The sequence below is a fragment of the Caloenas nicobarica genome, chromosome 18 (genome assembly GCF_036013445.1).
Source record: "Caloenas nicobarica isolate bCalNic1 chromosome 18, bCalNic1.hap1, whole genome shotgun sequence".
Taxonomy (NCBI): domain Eukaryota; kingdom Metazoa; phylum Chordata; class Aves; order Columbiformes; family Columbidae; genus Caloenas; species Caloenas nicobarica.
In genome coordinates, this window is record NC_088262.1 from 6,015,618 (window position 1) to 6,038,363 (window position 22,746).

At 38.8% G+C, this 22,746-nt stretch overlaps 1 protein-coding gene across 1 annotated transcript in view; it reads right to left on the bottom strand.

Moving 5' to 3' along the window:
* Positions 1-15,960: 15,960 nt before the first annotated feature.
* CA10 (carbonic anhydrase 10) overlaps positions 15,961-22,746 on the bottom strand; it is a 164,264-nt gene continuing 157,478 nt past the window's right edge. Inside the window, exons 9-11 of the mRNA XM_065647607.1 lie at positions 19,599-19,753; positions 17,147-17,321; positions 15,961-16,202 (exon numbers count right to left, since the gene is read on the bottom strand). Coding sequence (XP_065503679.1) covers positions 16,180-16,202; positions 17,147-17,321; positions 19,599-19,753 — 353 coding nt within the window. The 3' untranslated portion in view covers positions 15,961-16,179. The remainder of the gene's footprint in view (positions 16,203-17,146; positions 17,322-19,598; positions 19,754-22,746) is intronic.

The window sequence follows — 22,746 nt, forward strand, 5'->3', positions numbered from 1 at the left end:
TATTGCATAAGCTCCAAGCCCTTAGGAAAAAAAAAAAGAAAAAAAAATAAGGATATTTTTATGCTTATGAAAGAAACCTGATATTTTATGCTTGGGAGAGTAAAGATGCTCAGCTCTAATCCAAGAGCGAGCACTGAGGAAGCTCTGGGTAGCTCTGGCTTTGCAGCGGGATGGTTGATGTTTTCATGTCTGTGCAGAAGGACGTAAAGCAGCTGCTGGGGGTGGTTTGGTGCTTCCAGCTTTACCGCGGGTTTTCTGGCTAATCCAAAGGAAGTGATAAAACATGTTGAGCAAGTGATTTATAGCAGGCTGGAGTCCAGCTGGGTGATTATATCTAGCACTTGAGGGAAGCAGAGGGCATGGAAATAAATGTGTCAGAAATATAATTAAATGTTTTGTGCTGCTGTCAATGGATGTATAATTACAAACACCACCAGCATCACCTACCTACAGGGAGGGAACAATGAACCAGGCTACATTTGTGAACTTACTTCTTGCTCTATTCCCCAGCTTTTCTCTTACCTTGCAACCCTGTTGTTTTTCTTTTTAATTGAAAGGGAATAATAAAAGGCTTTCTCTACCTCAAATACAGAGTAGATTCATTCAAACCTGTATGATTTTTTTCATAAAAGAGTAAACAAGGAGTGTAAACACCACCAACTCGAAAACAGCTGTGGTGAAGTTGTAACTTAATGTCTATTATTTGCTTTGGGATTATTTGTCATGGCTTTTTTAACCTAAGCAGTGAATATGGATACTAAACTTGAGAAGATACCCTTGCTGAATGCAAATCAGAAGGGATGCTGCCTTTTTGAATACTGAATTAGACAACGAGCTGAACAGTGACTTGAAAGTAAAGTGTACCTGGAAGCCCAGTCCTTTACTCACAAATACTTGAATAAACTTATTCCGAAGTCTTTGCTATGCTATGAATAAGGGTGGGGTTTTTTTTGTCATTTAGTGGTTGAGATGTATATGTATAGATTCTATATGTTAAGTGTTTTAATGCCACGTAAGTAGAGGATTTAAACTGGAGAGCGAAAGGCGAACAGGTCATGATGTTCTGTGCTTAAATTTCTCAGTGCGTTGGGGTAGAACAGGAAGGTTTGTGTTTGTCCAGCATGGGCATTTTTTTTTTTTCCTGAAAAGCGTTGGCCACATCGTTCTGTTTGGAAAGAGAGGATGGGTGGGATAACAAAGGTGTTCTAGCTTAGTAGTACATTGGTCATGATATTTATAGTTTGTCTGCTGGCTTACCTCTTAGGACACATCATGACTTTGCTCCTGAAAGAGCGACTCTAAAAGGGTGTATAGACACTCTAAATTTTTCTCTTTCATCATCTTCCTTTTGAAGAGAAGAACTAGATCCTTGCAAACTGTGTTTTATGTTTTCCAGTAATCATTTTTAGCAGTACTTAGTGCTTCCTAAAAGACACTTTTAAGGTGTCAGTTTTATACAACACCTTTTGATTTACTTTGCAGCTGAATTTACTAAATCCTTCAGCGACCAAGAAATGTTGGCTTCAGATTAATTGTGTATTGAGCATTACCCTGTGAACTTACTGGAATCTCAAGCCTAACTTCAGTGCATCATACAGTTGGATAGACCTATTGTACTAATTAAAAATCCATCAAAGTTATGGCATGCTTCAGATCCTTTAGTCAAAAGAGATATTGCATTCAGAATGTGAAATTGAATATCCAATCCTTATACTTTATAACCTATGTTTATGTATTAATCATTATTTTTTTTTTCTAATGTAAACATCATTAGAATTGATTTGGTAGGACATGATTTTTCCCATTACATTTACTATAATAATAATAATAATACTCCTACATTTTCCAAAATACCTCACAGGTTAAATGGCTAAATGTGCCACTCTGCTTGGTGAACAGGAATGTAGAATCTGAACTGTTTGGTTTTCTTCTTTACTGCAATATTTAAACTAGCTGGAATAAATAACTCGGGTTTAGCTTTCATTAAAATACAGCTGTGACAGGAATTATGTAGCTGCTGAATTAAGGCAACACAATTAGCTGCGGCTTAATGGCTGAGAACTTAGACCCTCCTTTAGGGGGGAAAAAAAAAAAAGTGAAAAAACATGTCCTCCAATGTGTTTGTGTGTTTAAAGGAGGTAATATAAATCATCTTATATATTGATTTATTTTTTCTCCCCTCCATTTACTCTCCAGGTGCCTTTTATGCTTTACTGGTGGTTGTATTTGTTCTTATAATGAGAGAGTGATTGTAGTTCAGTAATATGAAATTACTTGGTAGACTCTGCTTCTCAAAGAAATTATATGACCTGCTCTTTAAGAAACGAACACAAGAAGATGCCAAACCAACCAAGCAACCAAACAAATCACCAAAACAAAACACAAAACGGAGTAAATGTTTACCTTGAAACAAATTGAGGAAACCTATTTTTGATTCTCCAGATTTTTTTGCTAGTTAATCAAGGTTATGTGCATCAAATCTGTGGGGGAAATTGAGGATGTGAACTATTTAGAAAGGGAGTATATATTGAAACACAAGAAGAAAAAGGAGTTAAGTGCAGAAAGCAAAGAAGATTGAAGGTCAGGCTGATCATGCTTTCAGACTATGTTAAGATAAAGGGTATTAGTGGCAGAGATTCGAACTTTTTTCTGGAGACATAAGATGTAAAAGCCTTAATTGAAACATCAGTTCTTTACACTGAGAGTATGGAAATCCGTCTCACAGATACACATAACGTCATCAAGAAAGGAGAGATTCAGACAGCAACAGCTATAACTTTGAAGGAACATTTTAGCTTTTTAAAGATGCATTGGGGTTAGTTTAAAGTACAGGGATTTTTAATCAAAAAGAAGAGATTCAGGCAGATGTTGATCCTACCAAACTTCCCAGCCTGGACTCTCTTCTCTTCCATAATGGGATCAACTGCTGCTACTTTATATTAATGCAGCCCACAGCATCCTCCCATGTGTGTCACAGCTGGCATGAGATAGGCCTCTAGGATGTATTTTTCTTTTTTTTGTTGCTTGAGGACACATTTTTTTTATTTTTATGCAGCATGTTCAACATGCTTTTGATCAAAATGCATGCTTGCTGCATTTTGAAGAGCTCTAGCCATGTTAGCCTTGCGACATCCGATTTCACTTGAGCTGTCTAGGTTATTAATAGCAACATAGTCAACCTGACGTCCTTTTTCAGGTGATGCTGGCATGGAACACATTTCTCAAGCTGAAAAATAAGGCCTTTATGGGGGGTGTTCCAGAGATGACGTGTCAATGTTGGGCTGGAACAGTGTGTGAACAGAATCATTCCCATTGAATTTACTGCATGTCATCTAAATAAACAAGGCTCCGCTGTTGTTTCTTCTAAAAAGAAAAAAACACCCAACTAACTATTGTCACTGTGAGGGTACCAGGGATTGGATGTTTCTCCATAAATAGGAGCAGCTGTTCATTACAAACGGAGCCATCTGTGGTACAGTCTGCATGGTGAATGTGCACAAGCCTATGGCTTGTACAGGTGGTTGAATGGTCCGAAATGATCCACAGTAACGCTACAGATTTTCCTTTTAATAGAGAACCATGGTGACTACTGAGGTCACCAGGCAGTGGTAAGTGTTCTCTAGAGCTGGCATTTTTTCACGTGGTCACTGAAAATAAAAGGAAAATTTCAAGAAAAGCTCTTAGTAGGTTTGTTCTCAAGTTGAGAAAAGCTGTTCCGTGGAAATTGCTTCATGGCTGAACGAGCTCTACCCCACCCCTTTGTAAATATATGAATGTAAAATGGGAAGATTTGATTACACGTGAAGGGTCATCTCAAGTGAGATTTTTAATATTGTTAAATAATAACTTGATTATAAATTAAGATTATCAACAAATTATGAGTGTGTTTTGGTTTTTGTGACCCGTTTGGTTTCAGCTAAAAAGCATCTTTTTAATAAAATCATTGCTGTTATGCTTGAGGACTAACCTGCCTCCTTCTCAACTGATCATCCTACACCATCTCCTCCTGCTACCTGAGTGTCCTACTGCCACGTGGCTTTCAGTTCTGGTAAATCTGGTATTTGGACTCTGCTTATGTGTAGCAGCAATTCTTAATCTAAAGAGTTGTTTTAGGTAAATACCACATTTCTGTTTGTTGGCTGTTGAAAAGGAAGGAGGAACGCATATTTTTTTTCTCTAGATATTCACCTGAAGTATTTTTCATTATGGTGATATCTATGATGAGGAACAGTAAACTAAGAGTACTAAGGTACAATATTAATAGTACATAATTATTGGTTTGCTACATAATTATAATTTTGCTACAGCATGGAACTGCTTAGAAAGTTATCCAATAAAATAATCCATTGAGTTATCATCTTTCAAAGTACTGGACCAAAAAGCTGCATATTAGTTGAATGCCAATGGGCCGTTTAAAAATAAAGTTTCATTGGAAAGGAACAGCTAATTGTACTATAACAGAAATAAATGTAAATGCATTTTCTCAATTGCATTTATTTACACCTTAAAGGATAAATCATCTTTCTCATAAGTCAAAAAGCTTTGAATTAACTGAGGGAGAGAAAATAAATGCACAATAGGCAACTTCTTGACAGTCTTGTCAATACACATGTTTGGTACTGACAACATGAAAAATTATGGTATCAACCTAAAAAGTGAAAATCCTTAGGGCTCTGAAAACATGAGATGAAGATGATAGCATCTGTATGCCAGAGTTGTGATATATGAATCCCCCTAACCATTATAGAATAATCAGTGAGTGCCATATGTATGGCACTGTCTGTGCATAAAAATAGAAATAAAAGTTACAATGTTTTGAGCTGTAGGGGAGAGAAGAATTGGTATCTCTTTATTAACACTGGTTAAACAAAGGAGCACATAGGTGGATATAAAAGAAATCTCACAGGTTTAAGAGAAATCTGTAGTAAATTTTAACTTGCATACTGCCGTAAAGCACAAGGTAGTAACTTAATGAGATTTTTACAAATGTGTTCATCTTGTCCTTTAGAATAGTATGCAAATTGTGGAAAGGAATTTACTTTGGTTTGATAAAATTAAGAAACAAATTGGAATACACAAGGAAACTTTTGCTATTAAAGAAATGAATAAATATAACTCTGCTTACAGTGCTTGAATGAAATTCAAATGTGCTCGCTCCAGGGATTTAAGTGAGGACGCAACTCTGGTCTGACTCTGCTGTTTGTTTTAAAAATTGGACTCTTGTCAGGTTTATGTACTACAATATAGGCTTACTGTGTGGGTTCATATGGGAACAGTGCGTTTCACCCAGTCTCTAAGTCTTCATACAGATTCTGCCAAGTTTGTGGGTGCCTGGGGTTTGCTATCTGGGAGAGGTTCTTGAAATAAGTTCTGGCTGACCCAACAAAGGTGGAGAAAAAAGGTTCTTCTCAAGTCTGGGTGATGCAACCTGAACTCAGACTGTGTCTCTATATGATCTCTATCCATTTTTCTTTTCTGCCTTTAGGACTTGAGCTTTGAACGACATAATCTGCTTTGAATGACAAAGTTTCAGAAAACTGAAGAGATTCTGCTTTATGTCCAAGAAATTCAGAGTTGAGGATACAATGCTGATTCATCTGGTTTCACCTGCCTGCAGGTAACATCACTTCTTTCAGCAGTTTTGGAGTTGGGATTCATGAGACTCTGTAGTCAAATCAGGATCGGTGGGATTCGGTGGGAACTGGAGAGTGCTCTATGAAGGGTCACGATTAGGTTATGTCTTTGCTCTTTGGCAAAGGACTGCCTGTCTTACAGAGGTGAGATCACAGATATCTCATGAAAATCTGAGAGAAGAAAGCGCCATCAGGTTTGAGGCATTCTTGTCTGTAATCCCATTACTTTGGACACTGGGCAGTCCTAGCTCGACATGCTTTTTGTATTTTCCTCTTAGACTCAGCAAGCTCCTTCATGAATCTGTCCATCCATGATGCCTTATAAATGAACACAAGCAACGTGCTGGGTTTGGCTCTAGTTTCAAGTGTCAAATGAAGGAACTTGAATGAGTGTCTTGCCTGCGTAGTCTCCCTTGTGTTTGATGTTGGTAGAGAACACGAGTGCAGCGCTTGTGTCCTTTGCCAGCCTATGAATCTGTCAGCGTGTGAGGGAAGGGATGGGACGGTGCAGTGCCCCAGGTAACAGCTGGTGAGCTTTCAGCGACAGAGGACGTGTCACTATGTCACTGCCAGGGATGGCGTCCTGGGTTATTTTTCAGTTGTCGACAAGAATTATAGTGGTGCATGTGATACATTAATTTTTTTAGCTTGCTATTTCTCATGCATTTGTATGCGCACAGTATGTTTGTGTGCGGTGTCGGGGTCTTAGTGCCAGTTTTTCACATTACCGTATCCAGGTGGGCTGCGAGTGTTCTCTCACCGCCACCACATCTTGCGTTTCTGTATCACTGTCCATTTTTAAGAAGTGCAAGAGGTTTACCAGTTAGGGAGGATTTTTCGCAGTGGAATCAAATGCAGATATTTCTTGGGTACTGAAATGCATCAGAGAGAGGAGCACTTCACCCACTGGTATAAGAAGGGGAAACAAAATGCTAGGACGTGAATTTCAGCCTTGAACAGCAACAGTCATTGTGCAGCTGCTGTCAGAAAATAAAGCAAAAGCAATTATGACAGCTCATGAGAGAAGGTTTCTCAGTCTCGTCTAGGTAAAGGATGCAATAAATAACAAAACAAAATAACACTTAGGGATTTGGGGTTGGAGGTGTTTACTATCTACAGTAGGATAACTCAGTTTAAGAATTAAATAATGTACACACTCTAGAGGATAAATGAAGCAATTGTTCACCGTGCAGCATTTTAATGAGTATGGTACTTCATACTTTTCATTTTGAAAGGACAGTATTCAATGTTAATAGAAGTGTGTGTTACCATCCTGAGTTATTCTGAACATGACACAAGAATATTTACTACTGGTTTTGTTTTACAATTATTTCATTTTACTATCATCTCTTTTTTTATTCTTAGCCTTACATTTTTGCTTTTAAAGTAACATTTTCCTTTTCTCACAATATTTTGTTTATCTTGCTGTTTGTGGATTTTATGAAAACTCATGCTGAGCTTTGATGAAACAGACTTTGGTATGCTTTGATTTAGTATTATTTTTTTTTCCACTATCTGATCTTGCTCGGTAAGCTTTCCGGTGTGCTTATCTTTATGCTCGCTATGGGGAGTGAGTAGATGCAGGGAAAAATACACAAGCAGTTAAATGGGCTGCAGATGGAAAAGAACTATTTGAAGGTGCAGTCTGGGCACAGAACTTGGTGTTTGAGTGGAATTACTTTTTTTGAGTAGCCCAGTGAAGTCTGCCTTGGTTACCTCACCTAGAAAGGGTGGTATGTAATTTTCAAGGCATCTAGAATATCAATATCGTTATGTAAATGCTAAAAACTGTTACCTAAACAGTGCTGGTGGTAGTTTTATAGCTCAATTCTTGCTTGTCAGACAGATCTAACAATTTCTCATGGCATTGGATGGGGATTAGGTTTTTCCCTCCGTATCCCTGGAGGCATTGAAAAAAAAAAAGGCGATGGGAAATATTGCGCTGTTCTGGCTGTGTCTGAGCTGTGAATCTATCTAAAACTTTATAAGGGCTTCCATTACTGCAGTATCTGAATTGTTTATGTGGTTGTTCTTATATCAACCCTTCCCTATTGTGCCCGGGTTTCATTGCATTTTTTTGGGTGTGAACAGAGACATAAGAGGGGACAGTGATTTGTCACAGATTGCAGGTACAGCCTCTGGTGGAACAAACATCTCGCAAGCCCCGGGCCGTGGGGAAGTCCCAGAAAGCTGATTACTTCTGCTCTTGAATGACCGTATTTTCTATTGCAGTGCTGTCAGCTTCTCATTCTGCTCTGTTCGCATTATAAATAACTCTACAAATGCGGAATATTTTAAAAGATGGCCTCTCTTGTTGAGCTCTATTCCCATGAATTATACTGATTGCTACTGAGACAAGTCAGCCCTTTCAGTTCATTTTTATGCACGGTATATACCCTGGGTTCTCTTTTTTCCCTGTTTTTTTCTTTCATCAAGATTTCTTTTTCTAAAATATTAATCGTATTTGATCTTTCCATAGTTTGTAGGTTACTTTAAAGTTAAGAGGGAAATTATGAATATTTTCAGGAGTGAATGTCTTGAATTAATGTTCTCCTCACCATTAAAAAGGGTAACAGAGGTTTATGTTAGTGTATTTATCTGTGTTAATACAGCTCCAGCACTTACTTTGTCTGCTGGTGTTTCTAAATATCAATTAGAAAATATAATCAAAGTGAACTTGATTTCCAGTGACTATGCATAATAAATGGACATATGCTAAACATAATTACATATTCGAATGCATTAAAGTGCAAGAATGATTGGGGATATTTAGGCAAAGCTCAAGAACGAACTATGGTAACTATCTACAATAATTGCTCTGGATTTAATTGTACTGCTAAAGGTATGGGTGTTCGTATTGTAACAATATAATCTGTTTTAGGAAGAACTTGCAAAAAGATGGCAAAGTGGTGAAGTTCCAATATGATATCATTTCTATTGATAAAGAACTTATTTTCTGGAGGCATGACATGTTTGACATAGAATGGGTCAGATTTTTAGGTCTTCGCTTAAGCAGATACCCTTAGAGCTTTTCTTAAAATCATGTAGAGGAAGCTGTTCGCAGATGAAAAGCTCTATCCGGTGAGCAAGTATTGACAAATAATCTTTGTGTGAGGTTAGTAATTTCAAAAGGTAAAATACAGAGGAAAGAGTTTCTTTTGTTTCCCGAATTAGCCAGGTGTAGGGCCAAAATAATAGCCCTAGAAAGAGACTCTTCTAAATTTTTCTGTCCTCTTTCGCATGAATTGAACTGGAAAGACTGATGTTCAGAAATGATAGGAAGCGGGCAGCTGCAGTGAGGAAAACCTGGTCGGTGTGAGCCTTTTGTACATCTGGGTTATGAGGTTATCACCACGTAGAGAGGACTTTCGAGCTTCAGGCTCTGTAGGATATAGGGAACTTCTGAGTAGAGATACTTTAAATCAAATCCAGCCAATAGCTGGTTAAAGTATTTCAAAATGCCCTTTTTTATGTCCATGATGCATTTAATGTGCAAATAGCCTTAAGAAGTAGATGTTGGCACCACTACCTCTTTTTAAAATAAGCTTCCATAACTTCTTTAAATTTGGAAAAAACCAGAAAGCAAAACAGACAATAAGTCAATTTGACATAATTCTGAATTTCGGTAGTATGCCACCGAGCCATAAAATAAGCAAAGGAGCTTTGTTTCAGTGTTCTTTCTTATTTTAAAAACCTGTTCAAGGTCATGGTTTGAATAGAAAAGTAATTGGATTTGAGACACCATATGTTGTGGGATGCTTGTGACATCCCTAATGAATGCTACAGGGTGCTACTTCTTCCAAAAAAATGTTGACATTAGCATTGAAATGACTGTGACATGAAAACTTTCATTAAGAGAAACATCTCGAAGTCAATCTTGTCTGGTTTTTTTTATTTTTTCCTCCTCCTCCCCATCATAAGGTGCCCACTCCTGAAATGCAAAGGCTTTGCTTTCCTTGCTAAGCTCCAGCCTGTCACAATCACTCACCAGACTTTACTACCCTTTCACAATACCTTCTGATTCAGTGACAAATCCTAGACTATAAAAGCAACTAGATTCCATTGCTGCGTGTCTCCTGTTAGTCATTTCACAGTATTTATGGAGCTGCTTGCAGAGAACATTATTTCTGTGCTCTGTTTTGTAAATCAAATAAGGGTAAATTCTATTAAAAGAAAATATATTTTCAGGCTGTAAAGTTTGGAGAAGTTTTTTTGTCTTGTGTTTGTCTTTTTCAGTGTTTTGAGCTTTGGGAGGCATGAAGATGATATCAAATATGTCAGCTTCTTCCTGTACAGTCTATCTTTGAATAATCCTTCATGTAAGGAGCCTTAATATAATTTTCATAGAATATATTCTTCCCTTAAATGCCGCAGACAAGCAGCTTTCTCGTTAAGGCATGAAAATTTATTATAAAATTGCAAATAAATAACAAATGAGGAAAAAGGTCTTGGTACTATTACTCTGAGATATCAATGTTGAAGAGGTAGTAACAGCCAAAAAATTGACAGTAGCTGTGCAAATATCCTAAAAAAGCAAACCGTTATAATCTAAATGAGCTAAATTCATTCCGGCCTTTAAGATGGTGGTTTTCTTTCTCATCCATTTTTTGTGGGCAGCAAGATCGCAGTCCTTCCCAAATCACAGTGCCGCATCAAGTAGAGGTAAATACAGCACAAACATTTCTGTTACTACTGAGTACGGTTTCTCTAAGCTTGAACTAGGCCTGGTTTTCTCCTGTCTTTTGTTCACATGGTTGTGTGTGCTGCTTGCAAATGAAAAACCTGTGTCAAAATAGAATATGTGGTCTGTACTTTTGCAGAAGCACTTCTGTGTTGGAAACCAAAACCGATAGGTGAACAGAAATACTACAACGGAGCTAAGGAAGGCCAGACTAATTTGCTTGTTCCCAATAGCTGCTTGGCTTGTCCCGAATACCTGTTTCAGGTGTGGGCAGCAGGACAGGCTGGTATCATAGTAACCAGCTTCTGTATTTGCGCTCTGCTCTAGCCGATATTGCAATTTGTGTCATGAAATCTAGCACGGCCGTACCGAGGCAGGGAACCAAAAGCCGCGCCGTGTATTCCTCGTGTTGCGCCCTGGTAATAGCGGTCGGTGTGGTCTCCGTTGCTTTGCTTGATTCGTAGGGCAGCAACACGGCGAACCACGACAGCACGGCCGTACGTCGGCTTTTTGCCGCGTCCCTGCGGGCCCTGCCGCCAGGGTGCTGCGGCCTTGATCGCTTGCGGGCGTGTGCGGCCCCAGGGCCCTTGTGCGGCCCCAGGGCCCTTGTGCGGATGAGCCCTCAGTGAAACGGAACTGGTCCGAAAGCAGAACGATCCTGAGCGCCGGTCGCCAGGGTCGGCCGGTAGCTGGCCGTGGGACGGCGAGAGCCCTCGCTCGCGGAGCTGAGCGCGCAGTTTGCCCTCAGCTTGAGGGCAGCCGCTGCGCGCGTGTGCAGGGGAAATCCAGACAGTGCTGTAACGACTTCATGAGCCAATCTCTTCTGTTTAGATATTTTTTTTTTTTTTTTTTAAAGATAGGGCTAATTACTCTTCAAACAGACAATGAGAAAACAGGGCTTTAAATGACTGGTAGGAAAATACATCCCTGCCCTGGGAATAATTATCTTGCTGTGCATGGAAAGTACATGGGAATAGAAGAGTCTGAAAGACAGATGAATAAACTGAAGAGCTGCCAGAGCCAGGACGGTACAGGGAGGAGGGAGATGGGGGCTGAGAGCTGAAAACCAACCCCAGGGCTGTACATCCACAGCGAGCCCGTATCCCAAATGCCATGGAAACATTTAGGCATTGCCCCCCCGGCACAGGGTGGTGGAAAAACAGAGTTCAACGATAGATCTGGCAGTTCCCTTACAGGGTGGGAGCATCTGCCTAAATTCAAACTGTTTACTTCCCCCCCCGCCCACCTTCTAAGGATTTTCTGCTCTATTTAAATACTAAGGGTTATTTTCCCATCCTTGGAAGATTTACTATCCTGTTTTTCATTTTCTACTCTGAGTATGTGTTTGACACATCTTTAGTTATTAGAATAGAAGCCTGACACTGTAGGAAACAGAAAATGTTTGCCTGCATTATGTTTCACATTATAAATGGTTCTTATTCTTTACCGTGCAAACTGGCTCCTTGAATAATTTTACAGTACGCTGTTGAGAACTGCAGTAAGCCATTTGCTAGTAAATCAGCATTTCTCACAGCAAACTCTCTATGCTTTGTCAACCATTACATCTAGGGAATAAAATCTAATAAAAAAATCAAAACATGGAGCGGTTATGGCTGATCTCTGAAAAAATACTGGTTTAAGTATAGGAACCAAACATCTGGGATTTTTTTGGGCAGTGTCCAGTACTAAAGCTTTGAGATGTACAGCAGAACATGTGAAACATTTGCATTTTTGCTGTATTTCTGGTTTTTGCAGTAAAATATACTGATCAGTTGCGGGTTTCCCTTCAGTTCTTGGCTTTTGGAGAAGGTTCAGCTTCTGAAAGCAGTGGCAAAGGAAAGTTTCAGCTTTATTTTCAGATTTTGATGGAATTTTAGTACTGTTAACCCTGAGACCTTTAAAAAAATAAAAGATAAAATGAAACAACTAATATTAAATATCATGAGGAACACTTAAAATATTGGAGGGATTTTATTTGCTTTCTGTTCTTGGTCTTTGAGGTGCAATCATCCTGCTTTCCAGCTTGTCTTCACCAATTAATAGATGTAGCAGCTCTTTTATTATTTTTAATTTTTTAATTGCAGCTATAATATATTGATGCCAGCAACAGTTAATGTCAAGAGACTAGCGAACACTTGTATTTTTCTGGCAGTACCGTGATTCTGTGGGGTAAACCTTTATTGCACTGCTCAGATAATTTTGAAAGGGAAGGTTGGTGTTGGAAGTAGCAAGGTGTGAAACCCCCAGAAAATCAAAATGGGGAGAGTAAAGGCAGAGTCTGGCAGAAGCAGGAAGGATTCTGAAGTATTATCCCAAGGGTTTTTTTTCTTGGTTTTATAACAAATGTTTTGAAAAGTCCTATGGGTGAAACACTGATGGATGCAAAGTACTCAAAATGATGTTGGCTGCTGGCAGCCCAGTGTCTCAGGTACCTGACAAATTAATGGCACATAAGCAGCAGTTACTGTTGACCTTTCTTAAGGTCAAGATGTGGAACAGCACATGGATGCTCAGAGCAAGCAGTGCTATTCATAAAACCGTTAATCTGGCTAATACTTAAGTTCTTCTGATCTTTGCTGGCCAACTTACCTTTTTAATCGTGTTGTTTGCTTGATTTTCTGGCTCAGTGCAGGGAGTACAGCCCCGCACACCTGCAGTGCAATCGTTCCCAGCATTGCTCAAGGCCACCAACGCCTCCACCTCAGGTCTCAGTTTTTCAGCACCATTTCCATTTTGCTCTCTTATTTCAGAGTATACGCTTTATAGAAAGATGAGAGGTTTTAAATGGTGAGAAAGGATATTTTTTTGATTCATAGGAGTTTGTTTTATAATAAAATATCCAAGCTTCCAGGCAGATCCTTGGGGTGTTTGCTTGTTGGTTCAGCTTTCAAAGCTGGAACAGAATGGTGGAAGGGCGGAAGTGTGTGGTACCTAGAGGCACAATTATGCTGAAAGTCTTTGCTTTCTGTTTTCATCCCACAGATCCTAATTAGTTCTTATTTTCTGTATAGAAGTAGTTTTACCTTTCGATTAAATTATAGGAAAAACGAAGTTTATAATAATAGGCTGTTACATTTTTGAATGCTACTTGAAACAGAGGCTTTTTTGGTGCTGTAAATGTGAATTTTCTCATGCTTTTTATCATCAGATGAGCCTGATCAGTTTGGTACCTGGTTTGATATCATGTTCTTAACCATGATAGCAGGAGATCAAATCTGAACATTTCTTCCCAGCATTAGTTTCTTAGTGTCTGTTATCATGGCACGGCAACCCGGTCCTGCCTGGGGTGCTGATTGTTCATCAGGGGCCGCTGCCGGATTTCCATTCCCTGCCGGGTGGCTCGTGCCTGTACTGCGCCTTATCACGAGCAAATAATCTCACCCATAATCTTAACAGTTTTGGCAGGGATGGTATCAAGGCAACAAATTCGGATCTCACTACAAAGTACTGAGCTCTGTGTGCAGCCAGATTTCTGGTGAGCATCGCGGGCAGAAAGCACTCGAGTCGGAGGGATTAGTGCGTGCACGTGTTGCTGTGCTGCGTAGAAACTGAACACAAGAAGGTTGTCTCTGTGCCAGCTGTTTCATACTGAAACTTTATCACAAAGCCTTTAAGCAAAAAGATAAGGTATTGCTTTCCTTGGATGCTGAGCATCTCTGGACACACAGAAACGTGCCCAATCTAAAAAACCGGAGCTAGATGTCTAGATCGGAGCACTACTGAAATGTGAGAAATATGTAAGATACTTAATTCCAAGCTTTGGCTTGGTCTTTTCTTCTACTGCAATCTATTATTAAAACAAATCATGGCAAAATGGAGCTCAATAGTTCACAAAATGGCGCTGGAAATGTTGACAAATATATTTGTGTTTTCCCGGTATGATCGCCTCATTTCTCTATTTGCAGGGCTTCTATATTGCAGCCTCACCTAATCCAAAGCACAGCAGGACTCCTTCCTAGGACTAGTCCCTTTCATCGTATCTCTCCCTCCTCTTAAATTCCCTCAATCAGCTTTCAGTAAAATAGCAAATGGGTTTTATTACTTATTAAAAGTTTTATAATGGAGGCCTGGCTTATCTTCCCTACCTTCTGTCACTGACTAACTTGGATGAACAACTGCCAGATATTTGTCCAAAAATATAGATTGAAGCATTCTGGACTTCGCGCTCTCAGTAACTTTACAACCCTAACAATGCTGGGAGAAGCTTAAAAACCCCCAAACCGCCAAAATAAGTACTGGAAGTTATCGCAACACCACAAATTTAAAAGTTACGGATCGCTATGGCAACTCAAAAATACAAGGGCTCAGGAGTCTTCTGTCTGATGTGACCTGCACTGTTCTCTTCAGCCAAACATGAAATAATGCTTGTCATTTTAAAGCTACTTGGCCTGCAACATCTATACCTTCTTTACAGTGGTTCAGTTCCCTCTCACCTCTTGTAGTACCTATTTTTCTATTTGATATAAACAATTCATTGGTCAGGTGTGGCAATTTCTAGCTTCATCTTATCTTCCGTGAAGTTCAACATGTTATGGGTGATACAGTGAGTGTTAGGAACAGAATAGCATGAGGTCTGCCCCCTCTCCAGATTGAAAAAAATAAATAAAATTTAAAAAAATCCCTTAATGTGCAAGAAGGTCAAACATGCACTATGTGAACTTTTTAAACACATTTATTGAGTTCTTGACAGTAACCAAACACAGTGAATGACCATTATAAACAAGAAAAAAGGCATTCGCTTTGCTTTTACTTGGTCAGCTTCTGCTTTATCTGTAAAGAAAAGATATCCCTTTCCACCACCAGTTTACAGGATTGAATTTGTTTGTCCCAATAAGGGATTCAACAGGGAAAATGGCAATTTTAAATTGAGATATGTTTCAAATGCTGTCTGCTTCTGAGCCCAGCTCTTATTAATGATGGACCATAAAGTGGAGTTAAAGTTATACCAGCTTTAAGTGCGTTCCCACTTGCCATTAACTCACTTAAATTGGCTGCAAACAAATAAATGAAGTAAAAAAAAAGAATGGGAAAATAAAAAAGAAAACCACAAATAATGCAGCCACAAATAGTAGAGGCTTATTATTTCAGAAAGGAAAAAATAAATCAAAGCAAGTTTACTAAATTAATTTGTTAAGCACATTTATTGAGTTGTTAATAGTAACCAACACAATATATGACCTGTTGTAAAACAAGAAACAGAAAATGGATCAATTCTGATTTTGGCAAATCCTACTACAGATATGTGACAAAGAGGGAAATATTTCAATTTCCTTTATATTCTGCGGTGATATATTTACAATACTTATCTCTCAAAGTCTGTCCCTTTTTTAATTAAATGAACAGAAGGCTCATAGCCTAGAAATAAGTTTCCTCTACAGTCTTCTTGTTCTGTCTTGTCTGTATCCATTAATGATAGTGAAATAATGAGAGCTTTCCAAGGATTACTTGGCACACAGAACACAACTCCACTTTGATGCTGTACCGAGCCACCTTTTTTCTTTTTCTTTTTTTTTTTTTTTTTTTTAATTGGATGGGGGGAAGAGAGGAAGAATTTCATATGTACAAAGGCTGAAAAGTCTTTTGTATTTTTTTTTTTTTGTGAAGCTAAATTAGTTCAGGAAAACCGTATCAAAATTGTAATCACATTGACTGTAATACTGTCTTTTTACTTTTTTTTTTTTAATTACCACCGATCATATGAATGAATTTAGAGTTGAGTTTCCAACATGGCAGCTCTTTTCCTACAGCACGTTTGCACGTGCTGCCGTGAACCCAGAGCGAGGGAGGTTGAGTGCATTCGAGACTATGTCAATTCACAGTAGTAGCATTCCACTGAGGTTGGGGGTTCTGCCTGCTCTGCCTTACTTACTTGAGGAGCCATTCATTTACTGAAAGGAAAAAGAAACAAAAGAAAAACAATTATGCTTTAATAAACTCCAAATATGAAACTGGCTGGGTTTAACACTGTTTTAGCCACTTAAGCAAAACATCTTGAAAAAGCTCAGTTTTCTCCTCTTTCTGGAAAAGAATTAAGGCTGAACGACTGATTCTTTTGTAGCATTGCAACTCAGTTATCAGCCTGGTTGCTGAAAATGAACTTGCTTTTCCACCCTTCGGCAGTACTCCTTCATAACCACAATATTATTGGTAAGAAGGCACTTTTACACCATTATTGCAGGTAATATAACCATGTGTGCGTAGGCTACAAGACACATAAGAGGTGGCACAGCTCAGCTGTGAGCCCCTGGCTCTGGCAGCGTAAGATGCTACCAGTGGGTAATGGGGTGGGTTCAGTTGTTTAATATCCATTGTGTAAAACAGCACTTTCCAATTTGGGTTTTTGATATCCGTTGTGTCATACAGCACTTTCCAAGTTGGGTTTTTGATATCCGTTGTGTCATACAGCACTTTCCAAATTGGGTTTTTGTTATGGTGGTGCGCCTCCGAAGTGAAACTCGTTCTTTTGTTTGAGATCAGCTGTCATCAAGACTAGCTCATCCCTTTCCTTTCCAAGGTGGGTAAAACAGAGCAAAATGCACTTTGTAAGGTGAGAAGACTTTAAAATGAGGCTAGAAAACTGAAGGCCTGTCCTATCTGCTCCTAAAAAAAAAAATATTACATGTCCCAGACTGGTTTTTGTCATGTTTCTCCTGCATGTTTCTGGGTAAATTTCCTTATCCATTTCAAATATGTGATGTTTGACTCATACCATTAGTTTGCAGATCTGGAGTTTCATCTGTTTTTATTTGTATGCTTTGTTATGCACTTGGGTTTCTCAAAGAAAAGAGCTCAGTGTAAGCATAGAAAGGATTATTCTGGAGGTAGGACGTACCTCTATACTGTAGTTTCTGTGCTCTATTGTTTGGACAATCTTTTCCCTGTAAACTAAAGTTGATATTAGTTCGGATACATCGATTGTTGAGAGGCTGGACTGGTCTGAAATTGTCGCTCATGCTCAGAAATATCTGGGATGGCTGATTCTGGCTTAGCAGTCGTAACGAATGCATCTATACAAAATACAAAACAAGGATTTTTAGTACTGGTCTTTCCTGTAAGTAAACAACATACAACACTATTAAATAGACTATTTAATAAATGAAAGTTAAACTCAGTGATTTGTAGTCAGAGGTGGGTTGAAAGAGTTAACTTGACGTAAAACTGTTTCTTCTGTGGTCCTCTGTTTCTGAGCCCCATTTTAAACAAAAGTAACTAGTTTTGTGTGGAGCAAATGAAAATGGGATGAGGTGTCCTTGGCTGCTCAGGAAACAAATGGAATCCAGAGTACTGGATGGCAGCAGCTGGCACAGAGAAAATGAACTCGATGAATGATGAGAGCTAATTTCCAAAGTTTTGTAGCTTCCAGTTGAGAAGAGACAGTTTTGGATGCAGGTGCTCAAGGACCAGGTATGGCCAGTCAGGATGGAGAGGATAACTGACAGAGTCATGCTAAAGTCATGAAATTAATGATGTTAAAAAGTGAAATCCTCTCTCTGTTGACAGGTCTGTTTTGATACTGTCTGCGCTGTGTCTATAGTGTCCCTGTGGCAGAGTCTGACCTTCTTTCATGATGGTTTTATGGATCAGCAGAGAGGGAATCTAGGATTTTTAGCGCACCCGGCAGTGGTTGGATGCAAACTACAAGCAGAGAGCAATGTTTCTAATGACGACTGTGCAACCGTGCTAAAAGCACATTGATTGTTTCAAGTCAACCAAAACCTTTCAAACTTTGTATAGGAAAATGGAGAGAAAAACAAAACCAAAGAAACACCCTGCAATTCAAAAATCAGAAACCCTCAAAATATTTAGGTTTAAAAATATGAAAAGAAAATATTTTCCATGTCAGTGTACAGTTTAAGAGGTTTGGTTGTGGCATTTAATGCTTCAGTGGGGAAATCCAATAGCTGTGTTTTACATACTGAAAACCTTTAACAGCTGCCAGGGAAAACTTGAGCTGTGCATTACTTTTTCAGTCTGAGTACACAACGTAATTAGTAAGTATTCCATGAAATCAATTTGCAGCTCTAATGGTGGAGGATGGAACTAACCAGTAAAGCATGACAAGGAGTAACTATCACAAGATTATAACCCATACGTACTAGCATAGACTCCAGAAAAATTCTAATCCTTGTTTTGTACTTAATGTTGTAACTAAAAATGTTGCTTGTATGAAAATGTTCGGGTCTCTTGCTTGAAAGGTTCAGCATGTCTGCCTGTGCTCAGCTGCGTCATCCTCCCAAATCACCCATTTAGATAAGAAACAAAGTGCTTTCTCTGCATCTAGACAAAACTGGACAGAAGGAATATCACGAAGATAAAACATCTCTCGGGCTTTTAAAAGTCATCTTATTTACCATGTTAACAGGATTTTTAAATCCTAAAGGAATATTTAGGGTTATCATTCCTCATCTCATTTCTCAGGCCAGGTTGCTTTTGCTGTGTGTTTGGGACAGGCAGATGGTGGTTCAAGTGTTCCTTTGAGATTCCAGTACGCAAGAGAATAGGTTTTAGTTCAGCTCACAGCTCTGTAGGCAACTTGCTGATGGAAGCTCTGGAGAAGACTGCAATTGGTGTTATATTTGTTGTTTTCTGGTGTCAGGCCTTGGATTGTAAGAGAGTCGTAGAGAATTGCAGTTTTTATGGCTTTTCCACTGGTGTGTTTCCTCAACAGCAAAATTTTGACTATGAAATGTATTGTGTTTTCTTTTGCATGATTTATCCTGCATCTTTCTATATATCATCTTCAGTTTGTGAATCTGATTTTTTTCTGAAGCTATTTGCAATATCTCTTCTATCCTCTTATTCTCTACCAGAAAGCACTAGCTGATTTTTTTCAAGAAGGCCTCAGATATTGGATCTCTGTGACATTAATGTGCTATCAACACATATTTAAATGGCCACAAGTGTCACTCACAATTTGACTGCTTGTTTCTGACCCGAGAAAGTAACCGAAGTTAAGTGCTATATTTATTTTAAAATCTCTGTAAATCTATTCAGAGCATAATAGAATAATTTAGTTTGGACGAGACTGCTAGAAACCATTTGGTTCAAACCCTCACTGAAAGTAGGACTCTCCTCAAAGTGCATATGTCTGTGATAGATACTTAGGGAGCTCTAAATAGGTAATGTTTTTATTTTGGAAAATAAAGTTCTTCGATGCTTTTTCAAACCGTATAAACTGCAGGCAGAGATCCCTACAGCAAAAGGCTGAATCTGATTTTGTAGGTAAAGCTACAAAGCTATAGATTCAAAACTACTAGATTGAGTAATTTTTGGTTTGCTTTTACCTGCATCCTTGTTATGTAGACAGGTTTGTTCATTATTATCCAGCTTGCTGTTTCATAGCAGGGTGGAATTGTCATTGACCCATCATACGTAATGAAACTAGAGGTCTCTGGATAAAGTTCCTCAATATTAAGCCCCTGTAGTAAGTATGCATCATCTGGAGAATAAAGAAGGAAAAAAGTTGAGATAAAACAATAGTTTCACAAAAAATAATCCCAGCCTTTTTATGTACAATCCTTATTTCTGATCATCACCAGGTTTTACTGAAATATGAAGTGTAATGAACGTACATTTCTGAACGCTGCAACATGAATTCAGTAATCCTGCTTGGGCTGAGTTCTGCTCTTCGATACCCACGCGCACCTTCCATGAGTTTAGCACAAGCATTCACAGTGAAACTCTGAATCTCAATTAAGAATTGGAGTTTAAAGCTTCTTGAAGTTGCAGTTATTGGACTACATGTAGCAGTCTTTGGAGAATGTTGACTTACCATGTTTTGAAATGATTAACAATTTTTGCTCAACAAAGCCTTAAGAAGACCAAAAGTGTTAAAACATAATTGTCCTTCTACCACAGGAGGAAGTTGAGGTTAATGCAGGATAATAAAGCTGCTCGACGGAGCCTGCTGACCTTTCATGTGCGCAGCGGGGGGATGCAGTGCAAGCTCAGGATGCTAAAATCGGGGTGGAAAAGGCTGCTGGAGAGCAGCTTTACTGGGGTCTCTGCTTTTATCATAAGTCTCCCTGGGAATTAATGAGGCATTCCTCTGCAACTCTGTGGACATGTACCAACATATAATGAGATATGGTTATATCTTTAAAATTCGGCAAAGTTCCTCAGCCTTTTCTGTACCATGTGTATTTTTTTCCCCTTGTGTAACGATGGCCCTACAATATTTTTTGCAGTGCTGTCAGAACTGGAGCTTAGATTTTCCTGCCAAATCTTAGGCTGTAGGAGTTCCTTAATAGGAAATACTCGGGGATATAGACATTTTCCTTGCGATTCACCACTGCATTCATGTATCTCAGAGAAAGCTGGGCTGGTTATGAGCCATAGCATTGTGAAATCTCTTTGCGTGCTTTCACTTGCGTGTAGTGTGTTCAATATGGTTCATTTGCAGACTGAGTGCTAAAATGTGGGCAAGGAAAGCTGCATATTTAGGTGTGTTTCCCCTTCGATACACAAGAGGAACTAGTGCTGACTTTAATGGAAGGCAAGGAAGATAGTTCACATAAAACAGAAGTTACTGCTCAGACCAAAGAAAAATGTTAAGTGCATCTTTCAAGTCAATGTCAATAATTTAGGCATTTCTGTTGGATTCCCTGTTTCCCATGTAACATTCACTGTAAGTTTAAACAGTTTTTAGTTTTGTGGGCTGGTGTGTGTGGGTGTGTTTTTTTTTTTTCTTTAGCTGATAAACAGTTACTTGGCCACTGGGATAAGATTGTAAATAGAACCAAGGAAAGAAATATGAACCTTCAAGGTAGCATATAAGAACTAAAAAAAGAAAAGAGTAATTTAACTTGAATTTAACGTATTATAGCTGAAGGACAAAACTTTAACGAGCAAAGTGCTTGTCTCATACTATCTAATGGGAAAAAGGACTGTGGACTACTGTCTCGGGCAACAGAAAATCAAAGAACACAGGCAAAGCAAATATTTTATTTTGACATAGTGCAGTCAACAAGCTACAGGCTTCTGGGGTAGCAACATCAGTGTCTATGGCATCAGGGTAACATTTATACCGCATTGCCCAGTGCCTCACAGATATTTCATATTTTTAATGTGTTTGTTAGTTTACAAAATATAATCTCGGCATGGCCTTTCAAGTTTCTCAGGAATATGGCCTTCTGCCACGTTCCTGCACTTTGAGGCAGAGGAATTGCCACGCCATATAGCTGGATCCTCAAGTAGAGGGGAAAGTACTATTAGTGTCTTGTCTGTGCCTAACTGTCACCTTTTCTAACATGTTCAGCCTTCACTGGCTCATGGCCTGGGATACAGAGTCTTTCTAAACCCAGAATTTTCCAGACAAAAGTGCAAAACCGTTGCTATAGTAGTACAGTCAAAATGCTGTTAAATTTTAACAGCTAGACATGACTTCAATACACCTATGTCCTATTTATTAAAAACATTATTTGCAGTGCAGTGGTAATTTTGCTAGAATTACATGAGAAGAGAATGAATGTATTTTTTCAAGGCAGTGCTTGTTTTCAATGAGTCATCACACATTTTTCCCTTTCCCACACGAACATCCTGTTCATTATTTATGAACCATGGAGTGGCGCGTTAGCTCCAAATGGCACAGAGTCGGTCGGAATAGTTAGTTTCAAACTCTAAGGACCAAATCTGCTTTGTCACATCCATATTGACTTCAGCTGGGCTAAAATGGTTTATACAGGGTAGAAGTTGCCCTTCAACTGTTTACTAGTAAATGGAAAGCGAACTAAAGATTAATGCAGATGAGGGATGTGGAGCAGCTCCAAACCTGGTTCATTGCCTTTGCCTTCACTTGGAATGTGTTTAAGGAGAGACAGCGAATTATGCTAAGTGTCAAAATCCATCAGTTGTGATTAATGGGAAACTGAAGGAAAATACAACTTCAGGAAAATGGGAAGATGGAGGTGAACGAAATAATGAAATAAGAGTTCAGCCAAGTAAAAGCAGTATTTATTCATGTCGGTATGTGGGTTGTATTCCCGTGGGAAGTCAGATGGCTCCACGAGAATGGCCTGAGAAAAGACTACAGAGTAAGCATTTGGTTACCAGCATTTTTCCCATGAACAGCTCTGCTGGTTTTTCCCCCACATCTTGATAAAGTTTCCCATTCTGGAACTGAAACAGAACTGATGGGTTTGCATTCATACCAGACTTCAACACTTTAACGTTTTCTCTTATATTTATTGCAAGTATGTAGTTCAAAACAGTTGAAATCGCCATGTGTGATCTCTTGCCAGTAATAAACTTCCTTTAATAAACCCATTCAGCCTTTACAAGATTCTCAGCATCATTCCTATCTACAGCCCACATTCTGTTTATCTGCTTGTGCCTTAGGGAGATTTCTGAACTCGTGAACTCTTCTCTATACAAATTAGATTTCATATTCATTTACATAAAGGCCTTGACTCTGACAATTTTCTTAGCAAATGA